The sequence below is a fragment of the Mandrillus leucophaeus genome, unplaced genomic scaffold (assembly GCF_000951045.1).
Source record: "Mandrillus leucophaeus isolate KB7577 unplaced genomic scaffold, Mleu.le_1.0 Scaffold265, whole genome shotgun sequence".
Classification (NCBI taxonomy): domain Eukaryota; kingdom Metazoa; phylum Chordata; class Mammalia; order Primates; family Cercopithecidae; genus Mandrillus; species Mandrillus leucophaeus.
In genome coordinates, this window is record NW_012102754.1 from 2,944,703 (window position 1) to 2,966,143 (window position 21,441).

General features: G+C 39.6%; 1 protein-coding gene and 1 long non-coding RNA gene across 3 annotated transcripts in view; one reads left to right on the plus strand and one right to left on the minus strand.

Moving 5' to 3' along the window:
* Positions 1–21,441, plus strand: part of LOC105542669 — a 129,447-nt gene that overhangs the window by 39,775 nt on the left and 68,231 nt on the right. The gene's annotated exons all lie outside the window — the stretch shown is intronic.
* Positions 3,541–21,441, minus strand: part of MYRIP (myosin VIIA and Rab interacting protein) — a 425,120-nt gene continuing 407,219 nt past the window's right edge. For both annotated transcript variants that reach the window (XM_011984307.1, XM_011984308.1), the window contains 5 exons: positions 20,149–20,310; positions 13,556–13,660; positions 13,383–13,443; positions 11,890–12,008; positions 3,541–5,717 (listed from right to left, as the gene is read on the minus strand). In XM_011984307.1, coding sequence (XP_011839697.1) covers positions 5,685–5,717; positions 11,890–12,008; positions 13,383–13,443; positions 13,556–13,660; positions 20,149–20,310 — 480 coding nt within the window. In that variant the 3' untranslated portion in view covers positions 3,541–5,684. The remainder of the gene's footprint in view (positions 5,718–11,889; positions 12,009–13,382; positions 13,444–13,555; positions 13,661–20,148; positions 20,311–21,441) is intronic.

Here is a 21,441-nt window from a genome sequence, read left to right on the forward strand (position 1 = left end):
ATATATATATATATATATACACACACACATACACACACACACACACTCCTCAAATATCTTACTATCAGGTTTCATCTGTGACAAACAGCAAATATTCCTGGCAGTATTGAACTTTTTTGTTTCCTTTCTGAGTATACAGCTTAGGAGAGAAAGCCAAACAAGCAAACGGTTCAATTCCAAACCAAAGATGTAATTCAAACTCATTCTTACAAACGTTTTTCTCTTGAGAAGCTCTGCATTTCAGTTTTATGCTGCAAAGGATAGGCTGTGAGTGGATATGTGTATGACAATCTTGGTCTATAATCCTACACAAATTTTATTTGGATTAATGGTGGAGGAGTCAGTCTAGTCAGACACATTGTCTTTCTGAGAGCCTCGCAAGAGTTACTTTTATAGATAGGAATGATGTGTGGTTAGCATACTATTTTATGCAAATGGTGGCTTCCTCATCAAGTGTAATGCATCTTTTATTCCTTAAGAACAGATACTTTAATGGTTGAAGCTGCTATATATTTACTCAGTCCTTCACAGCTTGGTTGTTGAAGATCAAGAATAATTTCCCCCCTTTTCCTATTTATTTTAAATAGGCAATATGTTCCTATGACTCAAAACTTAAATGGTACAAAAAGGTCTATGGTGAAAAATTTCCCTTTCACCTCAAGCCACTATCAAAGAGAAATTACACTGGATACTTGTTAAAAATGGCAAGACAGATTTTATTCGAGCTACTGCAATAGGGAAGAGAGACTTCAGCATATAACCAAAGTCAACTCTGAATATAGCAAGGGTAGCTGGGTATGTTTAGCCAATGGACTTGGTGAGGAAATCAGTGGATAGAAAATTATTAAGAGGAACTTGATTAGATATTAAGGGTAGGGGTTCTCACTAAACTGACTTGCTAAACTTGTGTTGGCAGGCCAAGGACAAGGCCTAGTTGAGAAGAGGACTCAAAGAAGCCTGAATAATTTGGTCAAGGAGGGAGTCCTTGTCACCAGCCAGCAGTGTTCCTTTCTGTGGACAACCACTAATACTGTATTTATTTTGTTTTAATAACATCAGGTATTTTCTTTATATTAAATTATGTTAGGAAAAGTCTCATTTCAACCAGATGTGATCCAGTCTTACTATTTGTTTAGGTTCTAGAAAATGCTGCCCTATTCACCAATTCCATTTAGGGCCTCATTTTCTTGGGTATAAAGTGGGATTGCTGTGAGCTTCCTCAGAGATTGTAAAGATATAATTGATGTATAAGGACTCAGCAGCGCCTGGCACATGGCAGGCATCTAATGATTGAGATTGCCCTTCCTCCCTTTCCCTGTTGCCAAATGGGCTATTTTCCCAACTTTTTTTGGGCCTCTTGTTTGAACCACAAATTTTGGTGCCCTAGCAGTCCTTGGTGCTTGTGATGGATATCTGTTTCCCTGCCATCTGTCTTTGTCTGACAAGCTGCATGTGAGTTCATGCTGCCCACATGCTCTGCACCTCCATTCCATGCTGCAGCCCAGCAGCAGTGTCTACAACCTGAGATTTCCTAAGTGAATATTCTCAACTTACTCCATACTTTGAAAAAATAGCTTTACCTGTGCCACATGACATTGCTAGTTGTGGTTCACTATGTGCTTTAAACACTAATTATCCTGGAAGTTGAATGTATGGAATATTACTTGAATATATACAGTGGGAGCACTGTAGCTAGTGTTTGGCTGGGTTGTTGCTCCATGAAGGATACATTCTTAGATTCCTCTTTGCCTAGCAGTGCAGTTAGAGACAATCCCTTCTTTTGAGTGGAGGGGAAAAGGTTGGGCTTTACAGGTTTGATGAAGCTTCCTTTAAATCCTGGCTCCCTGGCTTTCAGCTTTTCCAAGCATTAGTTTCCCTAGGGTAACCCAGGTGCAGGGGAAGTCTCTTAAAGCAAGTTGTTTCCCCTCCACCTTGCTCCTAGGTCAGAGGTTCTCAAAGTGTGCTCCCTAGATCAGCAGCATCAATATCACCTGAAGTTTGTTAGAAATGCAAATGAGAAACATTGAGGTGGAGGCCAGGTGCAGTGGCTCATGCCTGTAATCCCAGCACTTTGGGAGGCCGAGGCAGGCAGATCGCTTGAGGTCGGGAGTTCAAGACCACCCTGGCCAACATGGTGAAACCTCATGCCTACTAAAAATACAAAAATTAGTTGGATGTGGTGGTAGGTACCTGTAATCCCAGCTACTCGGGAGGCTGAGGCGGGAGAATTGTTTGAACCTGGGAAGCAGAGGTTGCAATGAGCTGAGATTGTGCCACTGCACTCTAGCCTGGGTGACAGAGAGAGACACCATCTCAAACAAAACAAAACAGAAACCAGAAACATTGAGGTGGAGCCCAGCAATTTGTCTTTCAACAAGCTGGAATGTTTGTTGTTTCAGAGACTCCTTCAACAAGAATCTTTGGAAAGATGATTCTGATGCACACTCATGTTGGGATACTGGCTTTACTGCATAAAGCCACCAGGCAGAGGCTCTTGGCTTCTGTTAATATTTTTATATACTCATTTATTTTAGGTTAGTAGAAGGTTCGTATTCCTCTTTGGGGATGACAGGGGTCAGTGTCTGGCTTGAGTGCTCTGGGCATGGCAGCCTCAGAGATGCAACAACCTCCACTGAGCCTGCAAAAGACTGAGAGAGTCACTGCTTCCTGCTCAGCTACACAGTCCCCCTGGAGGTTGACAGGGGCTTCTCCATTTCTGTCCCAGTTTACCTCTAGCTAACTCAGTGTTCTCAACCTTACCACTATTGACATTTTGGGTTAATCTTTGTTGTAGGGGGCTGCTATAGTTTGAATGTCTCCCAAAGTTCATGTGTTAGAAACTTAATCCCCAATGCAATAGTATTGAAAGGTGAGAACTTTAAGAGAGTTTAGGTCATGAGGGCTCTGCCTTATGAATGGATTAACATTGTTATCATAAGAGTAGGTTCATTATTGCAAGAGTGTGTTTGTTATAAAAGTGAGTTTGGCGTTCTCTTGCTCTCTCTCATGCATGCTTTCTTACCCTTCTGCCTTCTGCCATGGGATGACACAGCAAGAAGGCCCTTGCCAGATGCAGGCCCTTTGACCTTAGAATTCCCAGTTTCCAGAACTATAGGAAATAAAATTTTTTCTTTATACATCACCCAGTGTGTGTTACTCTGTTATAGCAACACAAAATGGATTAAGACAGGGGCTGTCCTATGCATTATAGGATGTTTAGCAGTATCCCTGTTTTCTGCCCACTAGATGCCAGTGGCAGCACACCCTTAGTTGTTACAATCAAAAATGTCTCCAGACATTGTCAAATATTCTCTGAGGGTCAAAAATCACTCTGTACCTCCCTTTGAGAACGACTGGTCTTTTGTGGGTGACCACTTGAGTGGAGGTGGTCACTGGGAAATTTTGTTTGGAGGGGAGAGCAGTGTAACTGGAAGGAAAGTTTTGAATCTTGGCCCCTCCAATTACTAGCCACATGACTTCTTTCCCTGTTCCCTACTCACTCCTAGTCTCCCTTAACCAAAAAATTGTACACACACAATCTTTATTTTCATAAATGACTTTTACTTATCATTTCTCTTGACAGTAATTCTTGGCAATGTGCATATAACATGAAGGGAAGCATAACTTTCAGAAGTCATCAAAGATATTATCCTGTTGTCCTCATTTTCTTAAACCATTAAAATATTTTCATTTATAAAAATTAATCTAAATATAAATATTGACACTAAAGATCAAAATCACTTGATGACAAAATAATTCTTCTGGAACTATAACATATGCTTATGGTTTTTAATAGTAAATTAAATCTTTGCACTTATTTGGCACAAGGAAACCTTTATAAAAGTTCAAATGCCACACAGCAGGCTGCTTATTCTTCTTTTTTGTTGTTTTTTGTTTGCAAGGCTTACACAGTACACATTTTTGTCAAAGAAAACTGAATATTTTTAACACTGTAACACAACAATAGTTGCTTTTCATGCCTGTTAAAGAAAACGTTCTATTTGGAAGTCAAATCTTTTTTTGTTGTGTTTTTAAAATTTGTTTTTGTTTTGCTTTGAATCACACCAACAGAACAAAAAGCCAAAGATTTACTTATTTCAAAGGAGTCATTTCTGTTAGATGACACATAACACAGCATCAGCAAGGAGTATTATTGGAAGATAACGTAGACCCCCATCAGGAGTGGATCATAGCACACAAATCAGCAGAAAATCAGATCTGGAAATGCACATAGCAGCAAAAAAACGTAGAGGTTGAAAACAACAGAGTTAGGCTTTTGTGATGCATTCCAATCATAATTAGCATAAAGGTGTGGCTTTGGCAAATTAATCTCTCTGGCCTTCAGTTATTAAATTTGAAACATGGGAAAACTTATTGAATAAGGTTGCCATAAGGATTAAAAGGAGAAGAACATTGCCTCCTTCAGAGCAGGCACTTAACACACATTCATCATAACTCCTCTCTTGCCTCCTTTCTTTTACCTTCCTAAGATTCAGACTGTATCAGGAACAAACATAAAAGAAGGTTGTTAGTGCCCAATTAATTGAGTGAAAGTTCAGTTCCATTTGCTTTTATAAACACTCTAAATAGTCATGCATTTGATATGGGTTCAAAGAAACCACAGACATGGAGTTAGAGTCAACTCTTGTGTCCATTAAATGCACAGTTTGTCCTTGAATTTTTTATACCTATAAATTATGTAAGGCTATTCCCTAATCATTTTTATCTTTAAGGTCATTTTACTACTTTGCTGAATATTTATTGGGAAGTAAATTTGGAGGACAAAATTTTTCTCATGTGGTCTTTCTCTGTGGTAATTCATTTACCTAAACTTTGTTTAGATGTGATCATTGCTAAACCACATCATGTTGATTCTGGACAGTGCCCTAAAGTTGAGCCAATGATGGTCTTTCTCAAGCCCCTTTCCCCTTCAGTTTTGGGAAACTGTCAGTAAGCCCATGGAAGAACCCTAAATTCTTAATGAGACACTGTTTCAGATAGACCTGGGCATGGCATGAGTGAGTCAGAACTTCTCATCCTGTGGCTTGTGATTGCAAAGCAATGGGAATGACTGGTAGTGTGGTAGGCTGAGATTTTAGTAGGAAGGAGGTGGCTGAAGGGAGACCTGCAGTCTTGACGGTTGAGCAATCCCCAAATTAGACTGTCCCTAGTGTTCACTGCATGGACTTGCTTTTCCCTCAGGATTTGCAAGACAAAGATGCTTGTGAGAGATTAATAAGCATTAATGATGGATTAAATAATAATTCCCACCTTCCTCCCTCCACCCCCCTCCAACAGTTTTCTTTTGGAAAAATTGTTGACATGGAATACTAGCTGAATCAAAGGGATAAAAAAAAAGATCTTAAAGTCAACACACAGTAGCAAAGCAAACAGGGAAAATATGTATCTTAAACATGGAGCTCTGCTGTTGGAAGCCAGTGTCTTGGTTTTCTGTCTTGGATTCCCCTGGGAGCCTAAGGCAGAGAGTGGGCAAGACCGCAATGCTGAAGTCTGAGACGGCTTTCTGGATGAGGTATCAGGACAGCCCTGTGCAATGGTGCACTGTGGCCTCCCCAGGCCTTCTCCTCAGGTGGAAATCCATACAGTACTCGATGGCTGTTGGGTCAAGGCACTGTCGTGTACGGCCGGAGGCAGTGAGTCACTGGCAGTGGAATTCCATGGTGTCAGTACATCACAGCTGACTCCAGAGCAGGCTCCTGAGGTGAGACATTGAACACACTCTCATCAGCCATTTAGGAAGACTGAGAATAACCAAAGAAAAATAATGTTTACTGCTTTTTAAAAGCTATTCATGCTTATTGACCAGTTAGATGTTTCACAACATTTAGAAAGTGATGTCATTTTTAAATGCATACTTCTTAATCCACCTGAAATTAATTTTGGTATTTGGAATAAGGTAATTACCGAATGTGCCTTCTTTCTTTCCCACTACCATCCCAATGTCCAGTATTGCAAGTACAGTGTTCTTGTTTGTTTAATAATCCATACCTTCTTTACTAGTTTCTAAATCTTTTACAAAGATAATATAACACATTCTCATATGTGGCTGTATCTATTTCTGGGCTATTTTATTTCATTAATGATCAGTTTCATTTCAGCTTTTAATTTGTTTTAAAATCTGGGAGGAAAATCTCTGTAATTTTGCAAAATGCTTTTGTCTGTTCTTTCTATTATTACATGAACTTTAATTCAAGGAAAATGTCACCGAGTTTTTTAATGAAAATTGGATTAAGCTACAGATTAATTTGGGAAGAAATGACTTTTCTTATTGAACTGTTGATGTGATTTATTAAAATCCACTTATGCCTAGTGTTCCACTATTGGAACGCTAAGCGTGTGGGAGTTATTTGTATCCTATTGCTAAAGGTCATCACCAAGGTCTGATTTTTCACTCATGCGAAAATTTAAAAAACTGCAACCTCCAGCATAAATGGGATTGATATCACAGTATTTAAGCTATCCTTGCATTCCCACAAAACCTACCTGTTATTTATTTATTCATTTGTTCTTAGAGATAGGGTCTTACTCTGTTGCTCAGGCTGGTGTGCAGTGGTGCGATCGTAGCTCACCGCAACCTCAAACTCCTGGGCTCAGAGGATCCCCTCCTTAGCCTCTCTAGTAGCTGGGACTACAGGCACATGCCACCATGACTGGCTAACTTTTTATTTTTTTGTAAAGACAGGTCTCACTATGTTGCCCAGGCTGGTCTTGAACTTCTGGCCTCAAGTGATCCTCCCACCTTGGTCTCCCAAAGTGCTGGAATTATAGGTGTGAGCCATCTCGCTTGGCCTACTGTAATTTATTACTGAATGCACTGCTCTTTAATTGGCTAATATTTTATTTCATATTCTTCATCTCTGAAGAAGTACAACTGGTGTAATAATTTTCGTGTGTCTGTGTGTGCCTGTGTGTGATGGGCACAGAACATGTATACATGCTTACCAGACATGGATCAGGCTTTCATGATTGGGGTTCTGATAGCTTCACAACATGAATCTTTTAGTTTTCAATATTTTGATGACCTGGAATATTTTATATGGTATGGGAATTAATTGTTGCTTAAAAAAAAATCAGCAAAATCATTTGGCCACAGAATCCTTTTGAAAGGTTTAATAGATTTTAAGTTTCTTTTTATTTCTTGTTAGTTTTTGCTATTTTTCTTATTTGATTCTGATTTGACTAGTATTGATTCTAAATTTATGAGAATAGTTTTACACCACATTATATATATAAAAAATTGACATCCTTTTATATAATCTTTTGTTTTCAGTTTTTTTCTTTATGTGACTTACAAAACATTTCTATTTTTTTCAAATAATCAACTCCTAGATGTAGATATAGAGAGATCATTTCCATAATTTCTGGTCTTAATTAAATGTTTTTTATGTTTATTTTTGATGTCTGGAATTCAATGTCTAGTTGTTTTTCTTCTTCTTTAACAAGGAACAAAATATTTAATACTATAAATTTGACACAGTGTAGTTTTATATGTATGCTATTTGCTTTGGTATATATAATGTTTTCATTTTGTAAGCGCCCTGTGGATTTTTCTAATTCAGTAGTTATTTTGAAGTGTATGTGTATGTGTGTGTGAGTTTGCATGTGTATGTGTATGGACAGTTGTGTATGTGAGTACAAGTGCTTTTTAACTTCTAAGTAGGGTTTCTGTTTTTTAACTTAGGTTCTAATTTTCTACATTGGCCCTGTCCAACATGGTAGCCACTAGCCACATGTGGCTATTTACATTCAGATTAACTAAAATTAACTAAAATTTAAAAATCAGTTCCCTCAATGCAGTAGCCACATTTCAAGTATTCAATAGCCATATGTGGCTCGTGGCCACTGTACTGGTCACTGCAGATATAGACCATTACCCTCATTACACGAAGTTCTATTAGACAGCACTGCCCTAGATTATGTTTGGCATTGTGATCATAGAGGGTTCACTTTTTGGAATTTATTGAGGTATTCTTTGTGATTTTGTATAAAGTCAATTTTTATAAATGGTCCATTGATGCCTGGAAAGAGAGTGAATGATCTATAAAATATAAAGTTAGATAAACATCTTAATTAAAGCTGAACAGTTACACTATTCAATTCTCTAATTTGTATTTATTTATGGGGTACTTGGGCTGCCAAAGGCTGATAAGGGAGTTTTAAAGTCACCAACCATTGCACCATAAATTGTGTTGCTTTATTATCTGTGAAATCAAGAAAGGCTCATGACTTAACTACTTTATTTTATCAACATTTAAACATCTTTCCTCCTTGTTTTCTCTCAATGCTTTTTATCTGGAATTCTCCTTTCGTTGAAAGTAATTATTTCTGCCCTATTTTGCTTTTATTTGTTCAGTAAATATTGTCTATTCTTTCATTTTTAACCTCTCTGTGTTACTTTAAGGTAATTTATTTTAATTTTATTAAAAAAATGTATTGAGGTGAAAGCCACATAACATAAAATAAACCATTCTAAAGTGAACAATTTGGTGGCATTTAGTATGCTCACGAGGTTGTACATCTACCACCTTTATCTAGTTTCAATAAATTTCTGTCACTCTAAAGTAAAACCCCTTACTCATTAAGTAGTTTCTTCCTATTGCCCCTTCCCACAACCTCCGGCAGCCACCAATCTCATGTCCTGCCTCTATGAAAGACAATTTATTTTTAACTTTCTTATTTATAACCAATTCCTTCCATGACCGTAGTGGTCTGCCCTTTTAGTGTGATAATACATCTTTTTCTGCTCTGTGAAATAATGGTCAGAAGCAAGGGAATTAGACTTTAAAAGGTCAGGGTTAATGGCTGACCAATGAAGAGAAGGCAGTGAGTAGAGCTACTGCCATATAATGCCTGAGAGTAACTTGTATTTCAAAAGGATGTGTCCACCATTATGCCATTATGTGGTGCTTCTGTGCTCATGAGACAGGGACAATGACAGGGAGGAAGAGGAAGGGAGGAATGGGTGAAGGATAAAAGATAACAGAATAAATTTGTCCTTGCCTTAGTCTTGTCATCTCAGACATGATCTGCCGTCTGCGTAATTGGTATCACTGAGACAGCTTAGTTAGATGATCATTTTCTACGTAAGCAGCATCAAACATTTGCCAAAACTTTGACATGTATGTTGGTTTTGTGAAAGGAAATTAAATCTGGGGGGTCCCCAAATCACTAAGCTAAAGGGAAAAGTCAAGCTGAGAACTGGGTCATGCAAACCTGCCTCTCGTTTCGTTTCCTAAGTAAGATGGCTACACGCCTCCCCAATATTTTGCCTACATGGAAATTCCTGGTTAGCTCCAAGATCTTTACCCTAAGGTGTTTCGGTTAAAATTTCACCATGGCAATGCAAATTGATAGCTTATCTTTACAGGTGCAGTCACCCCCCCACCGGCCCACCAGACACAAATGCATATCTGATTGTTCCCCTGCCCCATTTTTCTATATTATCTGCTGTAAAAATGCAGATTCCCTGCATTTTTCCTCTGCCCCATTTGTCTATGTCATCTGATGTAAAAAAAATGCAGATTCACTGAGCCGGACAAAGGCATGAATGACTATTTTTCCCTACCCCCCTCTTACATGAAAATTGTGTACTTCTCAATAGCCTGCACTTTCCTTTTTAAATTTAGAGCCCTCAAAATCATCTTCTGAGAAAGGCATAGACCTGTCTCCTGCGTGCACATCCTTAACTTTGGCAAATAAACCTCATAAAATGATAGGGACTTGTCTCGTTATTTTTATCAATTGACAGTTTTTAAGCAAAAGATCCAACACACCTTTCTCTATAATTTCTAGAGTTCATGCAGATTATTTACTATCTCTTCCTTTGCTACATTTAGGAGTAGCTGCTGACTTTTTTCAGGAACACAGCATTAACGGCTAATGAGAAATTTAAGGAAGAGTGATTATGAACTGAAAACAGAATAAAAACTGTTACCTCTCAACCAGACTTTAATATTCTATTTACATATTTTTATTTCTCTTATATCAAAGCTGCTTCCTACAAGGAGCTAGAGATGCAGTTGAGAGGATATACCCACATATTTAAGAGGTATATAGCAGGCAGGATGTTACTTAGTTTTAGAACCTCGTCCCTACTGCTAAACAAACCCTTAATAGCGGCTACACCATTAGGATGTCCTGATCCAACATCGAGGTTATAAACTCTATTGTCAATTTGGATTCTAGAACTGGGGAACTTATTCCGTTGATCAAATTATTGGGTCAATGTGTATTAACTCACTTACACTAGTGTGGTCTTAGTTTAGGTTGTTTGGAGGTTGAATTATGCTCCAAGGTCACTCCAACCAAAATTTTTAATCCACAGATAGTAGGCTAGGGCCTGCAGGCTTGTTTTTTTATTTGCATTAATGAATTAAAGCTCCATAGGGTTTTCTCATCTCATTTGTTTATATCCGCCTCTTCACGAATAGGTCAAATTCACTGATTAAAAGTAAGAGACAGCTGAACCTTCGTATGGCTATTCATACAAGTCCCTATTTAGGGAACAAGTGGTTATGCTACCTTTGCATGGTCAGGATACCGTGGCTGTTGAACATATGTGAGTGGGCAGGCAGTGCCTCTAATACCGGTAATGATAGAGGTGATGTTTTTGGTAAACAAGTAGGGTAAGATTTGCCGAGTTCCTTTTACTTTTTGTAATCTCTCCTTAGAGCATACCTGTGTTGGGTTAACAGTGTCAATAATAGGGTGCTTATTATATCAGTTACTAATATTAGGCTGTTAACTGTCAGTGGGTTATTCCGGTCTGATGTAAGCTTATGCAATGGAGAATGTCTTCATGTTACTTATATTAACATTATTCCTTCTATTAAGTAATAGATTGATGTTAGGAGTGATGTTAGGAGTGAATAGTGTGATGTTAGGAGTTCAGTAGAGTGATTAGAATTAAGATTTAGATGTTGAGCTTAAACGCTTTCTTAATTGGTGGCTGCTTTTGGGCCAACTATGGTGGTAACAGTTTTTACTCTCTGTAGGAAGGTTGTTTCCTAGGGTCTAAAGAGCTGTCCATCTTTAGACTAACAGTTAAACTTACAGGGAGATTAAGTAATTCTGTGGGTAAGTTTAAAGCCGAACTAAGATTCTATCTTGGACAACCAGCTATCAACAGGCTTGGTAGGCTTGTCACCGCTACTCATGAATCTTCCCGCTATTTTGCCGCATAGGTGAGTGTGCTTTTTCAGCTGTTCTTGGGTAGCTCGTCTGGTTTCAGGGGACTTGGCTAAAGTTCTCTGTGTATAGTTATTTCTAGTTAATACATTATGCAGAAGGTATAAGGGCTTGTCTTTGCTTTTTAGTGCTTGATACAGTTCTTTTATCTTTCCCTTACAGTACTTTGTCTATTGTGCCAGGATAAACATTTCTATCGCCTATACTTTTGTCTAAGGTAAATGGTTTGATTAAGATAGTTTGATAATATTTTTAGCAAGGTTTGGGGCTAGAGTTGGCTCAAAGTGATCAGGTCATGATGAAATCTTCTGGGTATAAGCCGGATGTTTTGGGTTAAGCTACATTTTGGTTTGTCCAAGTGCAATTTCCAGTACACTTACCATGTTACAACTTATTTCCTCTATACGTGCATAGAAAGTTATTAGTAATAGTGATTTCTAGAGTAACATTTGAGGAGGGTGACCGGTGGTGTGTGTGTGCTTCATGGCCTTATTCAACCAAGCACTCTGCTCTTGGTTTACCGCTAAATCCACCCCCCAGTCAAATCCAACAGACCATAAGACCATGGAGGAAGGATACTTTTTGGGGGTTCTGATGCGGGAGCTATAGAAGGAAAGGCTGCAGAATGGAGGTACCATCAACAGTGAAAGCGATGAACATTAAGACAGAGATGACATTTACCATCAAATCCTTGGTGGTGCCTTTCCTTTCCTTAGTCCTGTTTGTTGAGGAGCCTTGGAGAATGAAGTTGCGGTTAAATGTTTTAATGGTCGTCACTGAAGATGTCTCAATTTTTTCAGCTAAAAGGAAATAAATGGGAAAAAATGTTACCCAGAAGATGGACTGATTGTTAAGGAAAAAACAAGGTGGCCAGATTACTCAGACTTTTGTTCTAGACTTGGAATCTCATTCCTATACTGTGTTTGACTATGGAATCTTTTTGTTTTGTTTATTTTTATGATGGACAAATAACTTAGGGCATCATTGATAACTTTCTGGGAAATGATAGCTCAGAGATAACCCAGTACAGTTCATAAATACTTATGTGCAGTCCTGAAATAGAAAAGGTTCTAAAACTTGCAAATTTTTACAACTTTGGAGCCAAAAGAATCTGATTATAAAACCTGACCTGAACTGATATAAAACCTGAGGCCATTTAATGTCCTTGTCCATCTCATGGAGTGCAAATGTTCTTGTGCTCTGCTGTAAGGATATTAATGTGTTTGATTTTCAGATGCTGCCTAGATGCCACAGGGGGTGTTAAGAAATATACAGCACATGTACTATATTACCTTTCTAATGCTCAAGAAATTATGAAGCACATGTGGACCCAAGGGTTTCAAATAAAGGACTGTGAATCTGTGATAAATTTTAACTGCATACAGTTTTGTAGATTATAAACATTCAATAAATGTTTGTGAAATGATCAATAGCAGAACCAAGGCTCAAATGTACATCTTTGGCTTTCTACTCCTCTAATTTGTAAATCTGAATTTCTAGTTTGGCATCACCCTTTTGTGGCTTCTGAACCCAGGGCATTTTTTGAAAATGTCCATTAGATAAAGGCAACATGAGTGGCATTGCCAGAATCCTTTCTAGGTTGGACACTGTGGCAGATACCTTTGGTGTTCTGTTCACTTCTCTCTGACAGTCACCATTCTAGCACATTCCAATAGATACTACAGCAAGTACCACCACTCTGTCTTGGCTCATGCATGGGGCAGGTCAGAAGTACCAGGGAGTTAATGCCCCCAGAAGTAACTCTCAGCCAGAGATGGATGGGAGTTTTAGGACAAATATCCCATCTCCCTGCCTTTTGGGCAGAAAACTCTGAGATGCAGCCAGCATTGTCTCCCAGAGGTCACCAGGAGGACTTAGCCTTATTTGCCCAAAGAAATAACTCCTAATTCAAGTACCCTGTATTGATTGACTTAATTTCTTTCTCTGAATCATTTATCTTCTTCTCTAGCAGTGCACCTTCCAAACAAGCTACTTCCACTCCTATCCTTGTCCCAGGATTTGCTTCTGGGGGGACCCAAATCAAGATAGATAAGAGCAATTCTGTGTGAGAACGCTCCATTAGATCTAATTCTCAAACTCAGGTCTCTGTGTTATCCAAAGTAAATGATTCAGGCTTAATTTTTTGGTAGCTTTGTGGTTTTAATTTAGCATACCTTTCACTGGTGGAGCAGGCAGTTTCCTCCTTTGCTGCCTTGATGTATCTATGGTTTGTACCTACAAACAGAATACAATGAGCAATATACCTTTGCATAGCCAAATATATTTTATCTTCTAAATTTTCCAAGCCATGTAACATTCCAACAGAGGGAGAAAGGGACAAACACACCTGGGTCCTTTGCTTCTGATCCCGTCTTCTTGTGAGGCGCACACATGGTGCTATGTTTAATCCTGCAATGGTCAAGGCTGAAATCCGGCTCTCGATATCAGAAATCTTAAAGCAACAGAAAAACAGGATTGGCAGGGAGAAAATACAGAAGGGGAAAATATTTCTTAAAAGTGTTAAGAATTTATAAAGACAAATCTGCTTTGATGTATGCTCATTCATTCATTCAACTTCTACCAAACACTTCTCTATCTAGTGTGTAGCAAGAAAATAAAACACAGGCCTTTCTGTATAAATTTAAATTTCTAGTTTGTTATCTCTAGAGCATGTCAACAACCCCGTCAGAGTATGCCTAGGGATAAATGAAAGCCTGGGGGCATGATGGGGACCCTGGCCCAGGGCCACCTGGCTCAGCATGGGGGTAAGGAGTGGTCAGAAAGTCATAGGATTTATATGTCCTGTCATAGTCATTTATATGTCCTGCTTTCTTCTTCCATAACTTCGTGAATCCAAAACCACAGCACCAGGTTTTAGAAGGGAGGCCTGGCAGCCCCCGGTTCAAGTCCATCTCCTCCATTAAGAAGCTAACCAGCCTTGAGAAACTCATCCCCTCTCTGGGCATCATTTTCCTAATTTGCAACATGGGAAGGTCAAGAGAGAGCTCAGATTTTCTTCCAGCAGAGTCTGAATGCAGAAATGGAAAGTAAGAACCCACTTAGTGCCCAGGGAGAACCCTGGTCCTCCCCTGTCTCCAGAAATGAAGATATTGTGCCTGCTCTTAGAAAAGGGCATTATTATGTGCCAGGAACCATGCTTAGTGTTTTAAATACATGAACTCATTCATGTCTCAAAATAATTCTGTGAAATAAGTACCATTATCTTGGTTTCACAGATAAGGAAATGGTGGCTCAAAGGGATAAGCGATATACCCATCATCTCACAGCCAATCTGGGCAGTGCATGGAATTCATGTCAGTGGCCATGCTATTATCACATTGCCACAGTCTCAGAGGATGTGCCAACACCTGGTATGGGGGACACTGGAAAAGGCAGGGAAGGGCTAGCAGAGTCAAGGGAAGAGGTCAAGATTCTGCTGAGATGGTACATTCTGAATGTTGTTAGGAAATCAAACAATAAGCTGATGGTAGACCCCAGCCAATGTGTGTGTGTGCTCCACACATGAGGTTTCCATTGCCTCCCAGCCCTCCGCATTTCAGTGCTACTCAAGACAAATTTGAATTCTGCTGTCATTTACCGAGGGCTTCTTTGAACAAAGTCTACTGTGATAGGAGCTATAGGAGGTACACAGAAAGACTGAAGGGTCAGCAAATTTGGGAGATGTGTTCCCTACCCCTGAGGGGTGGCAGTCATGGTCAGAAAAGGAGGAGGAGGTAGGTGAAGGCCAAGTCTGTGGCATCTGGTAAGAGAATACAAGCTACCCAGTAGCCAGCCCCAGAAGGTGCCACTTGAGTCCTGCCCTTCCTGGTCCCCAGATGCCTTTCTGTTCTTAATCTTCAAATTTCACATTAAGAATTGCATTCTTTTGGTTTGTGAACCAATAAATTGCAGAAGCCTCTGAGAAAAGTTGCAGGCTAAGCTTTTACCAGTCATAAGCAACTGGTGTGGATTAGATGCTCACATTCTTCCCTGGAAGCAGTTTTGATGGAGAGCCTTGCTCAGAGGGCCCTAAGAAAGACAAGGTCAATGGTAAAGCAAGCTGCTGACCTCTTCATTTGTGGACTGTCAGATTCTGGAATAAGAAATGGTTATTTTTTCAAGTTTTAGTCCATAGGACAAAGAACAAAGAAAGAAGAGGCTACTGAGGGCTGATTTTGCCTGTATCTTATCTCTGTATATAATTAATGTCCCACTTCAATTATGTCTCTATATAATTATGTCCCACTTCTAGAACTGCATGTCCAAGGAGCTATACATTTGCTAGAAGGGGATGACCAGTTCAGCTCTGAGTTTCCTGGAAGCCAAAGCCAAGAGCTCCATGTCCACAAGATCAAAGACCAAGTACTCAGAAGAACAGCTTTTCCTGATACTAAGAGTTAAGCATTCTCCAGGAATCCTCATAGAGACAACCTTGCATGATGCAGTGGACAGCACCCTTAGCATGCTCTGCAAGGGTCATTCTGCAGTCTCTTTCAGCACTGGACAACAGCACTCTGTCTCAAAGGTAGACCCTAAGTTGATAGCATCCTTAGAAACTGTCCTAATATTACGAAGAACACAATTTAGCATATGTACCCTCCTCAGTGAGGACCCTCCTACCATCCTGCAAGAAATTCTCTGTGAGACTAGACTTTGGATGAGAACAGACAACAGGAAGTTGGAGGCTTCATTCTCTGGCACCAGTTAACCTGGTGGGGAGAATTTCTGCATACCTGGAGGTGCAGTTGAGATAATCCACAAAGCTGAAGGCAGGGTCAACAACCTCCCATGCAAGTTAAGGACACCTAGGCAAGTGCATGTATGCCTGAGGGCAGGACCAACACATTTCCCAGGAAACCACACAGCACAGACTGGATAAGAATGTGGGTTGTTTGCATAAAAACCCTAGAAGAAAATCTAGGTAATACCATTCAGGACATAGGCCTGGGCAAGGACTTCATGTCTAAAACACCAAAAGCAATGGCAACAAAAGCCAAAATTGACAAATGGGATCTAATTAAACTAAAGAGCTTCTGCACAGCAAAAGAAACTACCATCAGAGTGAACAGGCAACCTACAGAATGGGAGAAAATTTTTGCAATCTACTCATCTGACAAAGGGCTAATATCCAGAATCTACAAAGAACTCAAACAAACTTACAAGAAAAAAACAACCCCATCAAAAAGTGGGCGAAGGATATTAACAGACACTTCTCAAAAGAAGACATTTATGCAGCCAACAGACACATGAAAGAATGCTCATCATCACTGGCCATCAGAGAAGTGCAAATCAAAACCACAGGAGATACATCTCACACCAGTTAGAATGGCAATCATTAAAAAGTCAGGAAACAACAGGTGCGGGAGAGGATGTGGAGAAATAGAAACACTTTTATACTGTTGGTGGGACTGTAAACTAGTTCAACCATTGTGGAAGACAGTGTGGCGATTCCTCAAGGATCTAGAACTAGAAATGCCATTTGACCCAGCCATCCCATTACTGGGGATATACCCAAAGGATTATAAATCATGCTGCTATACAGACACATGCACACGTATGTTTATTGCAACACTATTCACAATAGCAAAGCCTTGGAACCAACCCAACTGTCCATCAATGATAGACTGGATTAAGAAAATGTGGCACATATACACCATGGAATACTGTGCAGCCATAAAAAAGGATGAGTTCATGTCCTTTGTAGGCACATGGATGAAGCTGGAAACCATCATTCTCAGCAAACTGTCGCAAGGACAAAAAACCAAACACCACATGTTCTCACTCATAGGTGGGAATTGAACAATGAGAACACTTGGATGTAGTAAGGGGAACATCACACACCAGGGCCTATTGTGGGGAGAGGGGGAGGGATAGCATTAGGAGATACACCTAATGTAAATGACAAGTTAATGGGGGCAGTGCATCAACATGGCACATGTATACGTATGTAACAAATCTGCATGTTGTGCACATGTACCCTAGAACTTAAAGTAAAATAATAATTAAAAAAAAAAAAAAAAAAAAGAATGTGGGCTGTTTGGCGCAGTGGGTCACACCTGTAATCCCAGCACTTTGGGAGGCCAAGGCTGGTGGATCACTTGAGGTCAGGAGTTTGAGACCAGCCTGATCCATATGGTGAAACCCTGTCTCTACTAAAAATACAAAAGTCAGCCGGACGTGGTGGTGCATGCCTGTAGTCCCAGCTACTCGGGAGGCTGAGGCAGGAGAATCACTTGAACCCAGGAGGCGGAAGTTGCAGTGAGCCGAGATCATGCCATTGTACTCCAGCCTGGGTGACAGAGTGAGATTCCGTCTCAAAAGAAGAAAAATAGAGTGTGGGCTATGAGGTCACAAAATTTGGGTTAAAATCCAGGTTTTATCACTTTCTAGGTATTTGACCTTGGATAAGTTTCCTCAGATATAAAAGGAGAATAGTAACAGTAGCTACCTTGTGGGGTTGCTGAAAAAATAAATACAATAATGTGGTAAAGCATTAAGGACAAATACCTGGTACAAAATAACGCTCACAGAATATTGGGGATTATTGATAATATTATTGTAATATTTAAAAATAAATGAAAAATTAATAGGCATACATTTAAACACATGGAAAATGGACATTTGGAACTCCAGAGTTTTCTGCCGTAACAGTCTAGAAAAATGTGGAACGGGGAATAACTATCCAATAAAGGGGGAATAATTATCCAATAAAATCCTCCCAAACACCCGTAAATATTACTTCCTGTAAAATCATTCAAGAAGTATTTGCTACACAATGTAACAGAAAACAAGTGATTTGATTCTAGTTTATATAACTTTGACAATAAATTGATTAAGTCTTGGGTGAAATTTATGGAAAATAATTTTTATTTTTGGAGAATTGCTGTTCAGCCATTCTTAGTGGTAATGGTCAACAGGGCCATCTATCTGATGAGCTCATTTCTAGTTCACAGCATTGAACCATCCACAGAATGGAGAATTGTGCCCTTTCATTCTCTAGAGTGACTGATGATGTCAGGAGTTGTAATTTTGACTCAATAAAGTATTTACTTTTAAAATAATTATCGCCTGAGATTGTCATCTTCTCTGTGAAATGAAAATAAAATCTCAGGGCCCCCAATTCACTATGCCAAAAGGGAGAAGTTTGGAGGCTGAGTCACAACCCCTCCTCCCTGCCCCTCAAAACTGGCTTTCCTTTTGTTCCTAAACTGATAGCTACAGATAGAAGGCCACATGTCTTCACAGCTTCCGTCACCCTGACAATGGAAATTAACAGCTTATCTTCGTGGGTACAGGACAAGAGGAGACTAGAAATTGTCCCCTCACTCACCTGAAAATGAATGCGTATTTGACTGCTTCCTCTACTCTCTGTTTACTTTTACTCTATCTTATGTAAAGCACAGATTTACTGAGTGCAAGATGAATACATAATTGACCATTCCCTTTACCCCTCCTTTTCATGTGCAATGGGCAGATTCACAAGAATGTCACCAAACCCTCCCTCTTTCCCTCCATCCCTTTCCGCTCCTGCCCACTTTTCCCCTTTAAATATTGAAACCCTCAAAATCCTGTTTGGAAGAAGTACGAGCCACAGATCCTACCGTGGTTTCTGTCTCTTTTTTTATTTTCTGGGTGCATCCTCAATCTTGGCCAAAAACAAAACAACAACAACAATAAACACCCTCTAAAATGACAGAGACTCACTTCAGTCAGTTTCTTTGATTTATGTCTCTATCCAAATATGGTTTCTGTTGACCACAGTTCTCCCAATGATTCAGTTTTAAGATGCAGGATCTATCTCAGTGGCTCACGTCTGTAATCCCAGCACTTTGGGAGGCCAAAGTAGGCGGATTGTCTGAGGTCAGGAGTTCGAGACTAGTCTGGCCAAAATGGTTAAACCCCATTGCTACTAAAAATACAAAAAAAAATTTAGCTGGGCATGGTGGCATGCACCTATAACCCCAGTTACTTGGGAGGCTGAGGTGGGGAATTGCTTGAACTAGGGAGGTGCATGTTGCAGTGAGCCAAGATCGTGCCGTTGCACTGCAGTCCAGCCTGGGTGGCAGAGCAAGACTCTGTCTCAAAAAAAAAAAAAAAAAAAAAAAAGAAATATCAGCAAACCAGGGGTCTATACTGAGCTTAAGCTGCAGAGGCCAGTGTCTCTCAAACTTGAGTAACACATGGAGCCCTTTTAAAGAAAAAAATTGTCATGGGTCCCGAGAATATATCTGCAGACCCCAGTTTGAAAATCAGTGGCTTAATCCATGGGCAATTTTAATTTACAGAGTCAAAGGCTACAGGAAGGTCTATGAAAACTTCAAACAGCCATATTCACAAAGTTATAAGACTATGTCAGTCAGTTCTTAAATAGCTGTATCTAAATCCTGCCTCCTCCTCATGAAAAATATTGTCCTGAGAAATGTATGCTTCCAATTTCCTTCATTTATTCATCCCATTTTTATTGTGTGCTATGTCTGTGCCAGGTATTGTGCTAGGCACTGGAGTTTCATGTTAAGCCACACAGTTATAGTTCTATTCTCATAGAGCTTTCAGTCTATAATGGGGAATATTACTTAATATTATTGCTTAATAAGTTATCAACAGTATGATAAGGGTTAGAAAAGGATGGTCTTGGAGTGGAATGGAAACCTGTATAGTAGAGAGACCTATGTATGGGTCAGGAAATTTCTCAAAGAGGAAACTGGTATAAGGTTTAAAGGGCAGTCCAATACATTATTAAGGCTTTAACTTGGGGGAGAAGAGGACTACACTTTTAAAGGGAGAATTTGGTGGAATTCATCTGGAAGGACCATATCCATGCAAACATGCTGGAGATGATGGGAGCTGATAGATACAATGGCTTTAAAGTGATTCTTGTAGAACATGGGGCTTCCTCTTTCACCCTGCAGGACCCATGTGGGCAGAGAGGAGAGTTCTCACCTGGAGTTCAGCATGGTGGACTTGGGCTGCAGCCGTGGCCACCTGGTCCTCCAGATCCGCCAGATGGGTCTCATCAGTGCCGCTGTGGATGCAGCGGGCGGCATCTTCCAGCTCAGTCAGCTGGCTCTCCAGTCCATACACAGTGCCTGCTGCCAGGTATACCTGTAGAGAGAGTGCTGCATTTGAGTTCAGGTCTGCAGACCTGGGACTGGTTGGGGTCCCTTGAGGGGACCCCAGCAATTCAGAGGAGTGAGAGCGAGAACTGGGCTTAACATGGCAGGGGGAATGTTATTTTTATAACATTTATGAACATTCTTCACACTTAAATGTGTGAGGTCTTGACACCCCTCACTGTCAACCACACCTTCCCTCTCCCACAAACTTTCCTGTACGAAAAAGCATTTTAAAGTTGCTTTTGTTCAAATAGTGCAAAATACATGACATCAGCTATGCAAATTGTGTATTGGTCCAGTGACTATAAAAATGACTATAAAGAAGAAACAAAGAGAAAGACTCATGATGGAGTTTTGCCAACACAACTTTTGTTTAGCATTTAGTATTTGAGAAAGAATTCAGAAAACATGAAAGAAGGGAAATAATTTAAAATAATTACAAATTTTGAGTGAATTCTCTCTGATTAATTAGCTTCTGCATGCTTCAGTGAGGTTAAGGGAATTAAATAAACCTGAAGTTTGTAGTTGAAAAATATTTCTTAGAAAATAGTGTGATGTTAAGAGAAGCATGTTGAATCTATTTATCTGTCAATTAGGACAATTTTTGAGAGCTATTAAAAATAAGAGAGCAAGTCTGATAAAGAAATTTAAGAAAAAGAAACATTTTTTACTTGCAAGTTTATAAGGTTATTCCCATAAAAGTGAGCAAGGTAAAATCCTTGAAATAACTCAGACTAAGTGGTGTGGGCCAGAGTGAATGAAACACATACCCTCTCTCCCTAATCAATAATGTGATGAAGCAACCAACAACACAAGAAATGAGATGTATCTAAAGAAAGTCATTACTTAAAGAGAGGTTCTTGAGGTTTAATCAACATATATAAAATCCTAAACCTGTAATCACAGCAATTTAGAGTTGATTTGAATGAAACACATGGCCAAGACTTTAACAGTTTCCTGAACTTGGGTTAAGAATACAGAAGAGTTGAAGACAAGTCAAGAGTTCAGGTACACAAGTTATGCTCCTTCCTTCCTTCCCTCCTTCCTTCCTTCCCTCCCTCCCTCCTTCCTTCCCTCCCTCCCTCCCTCCTTCCTTCCTTCCTTCCTTCCTTCCTTCCTT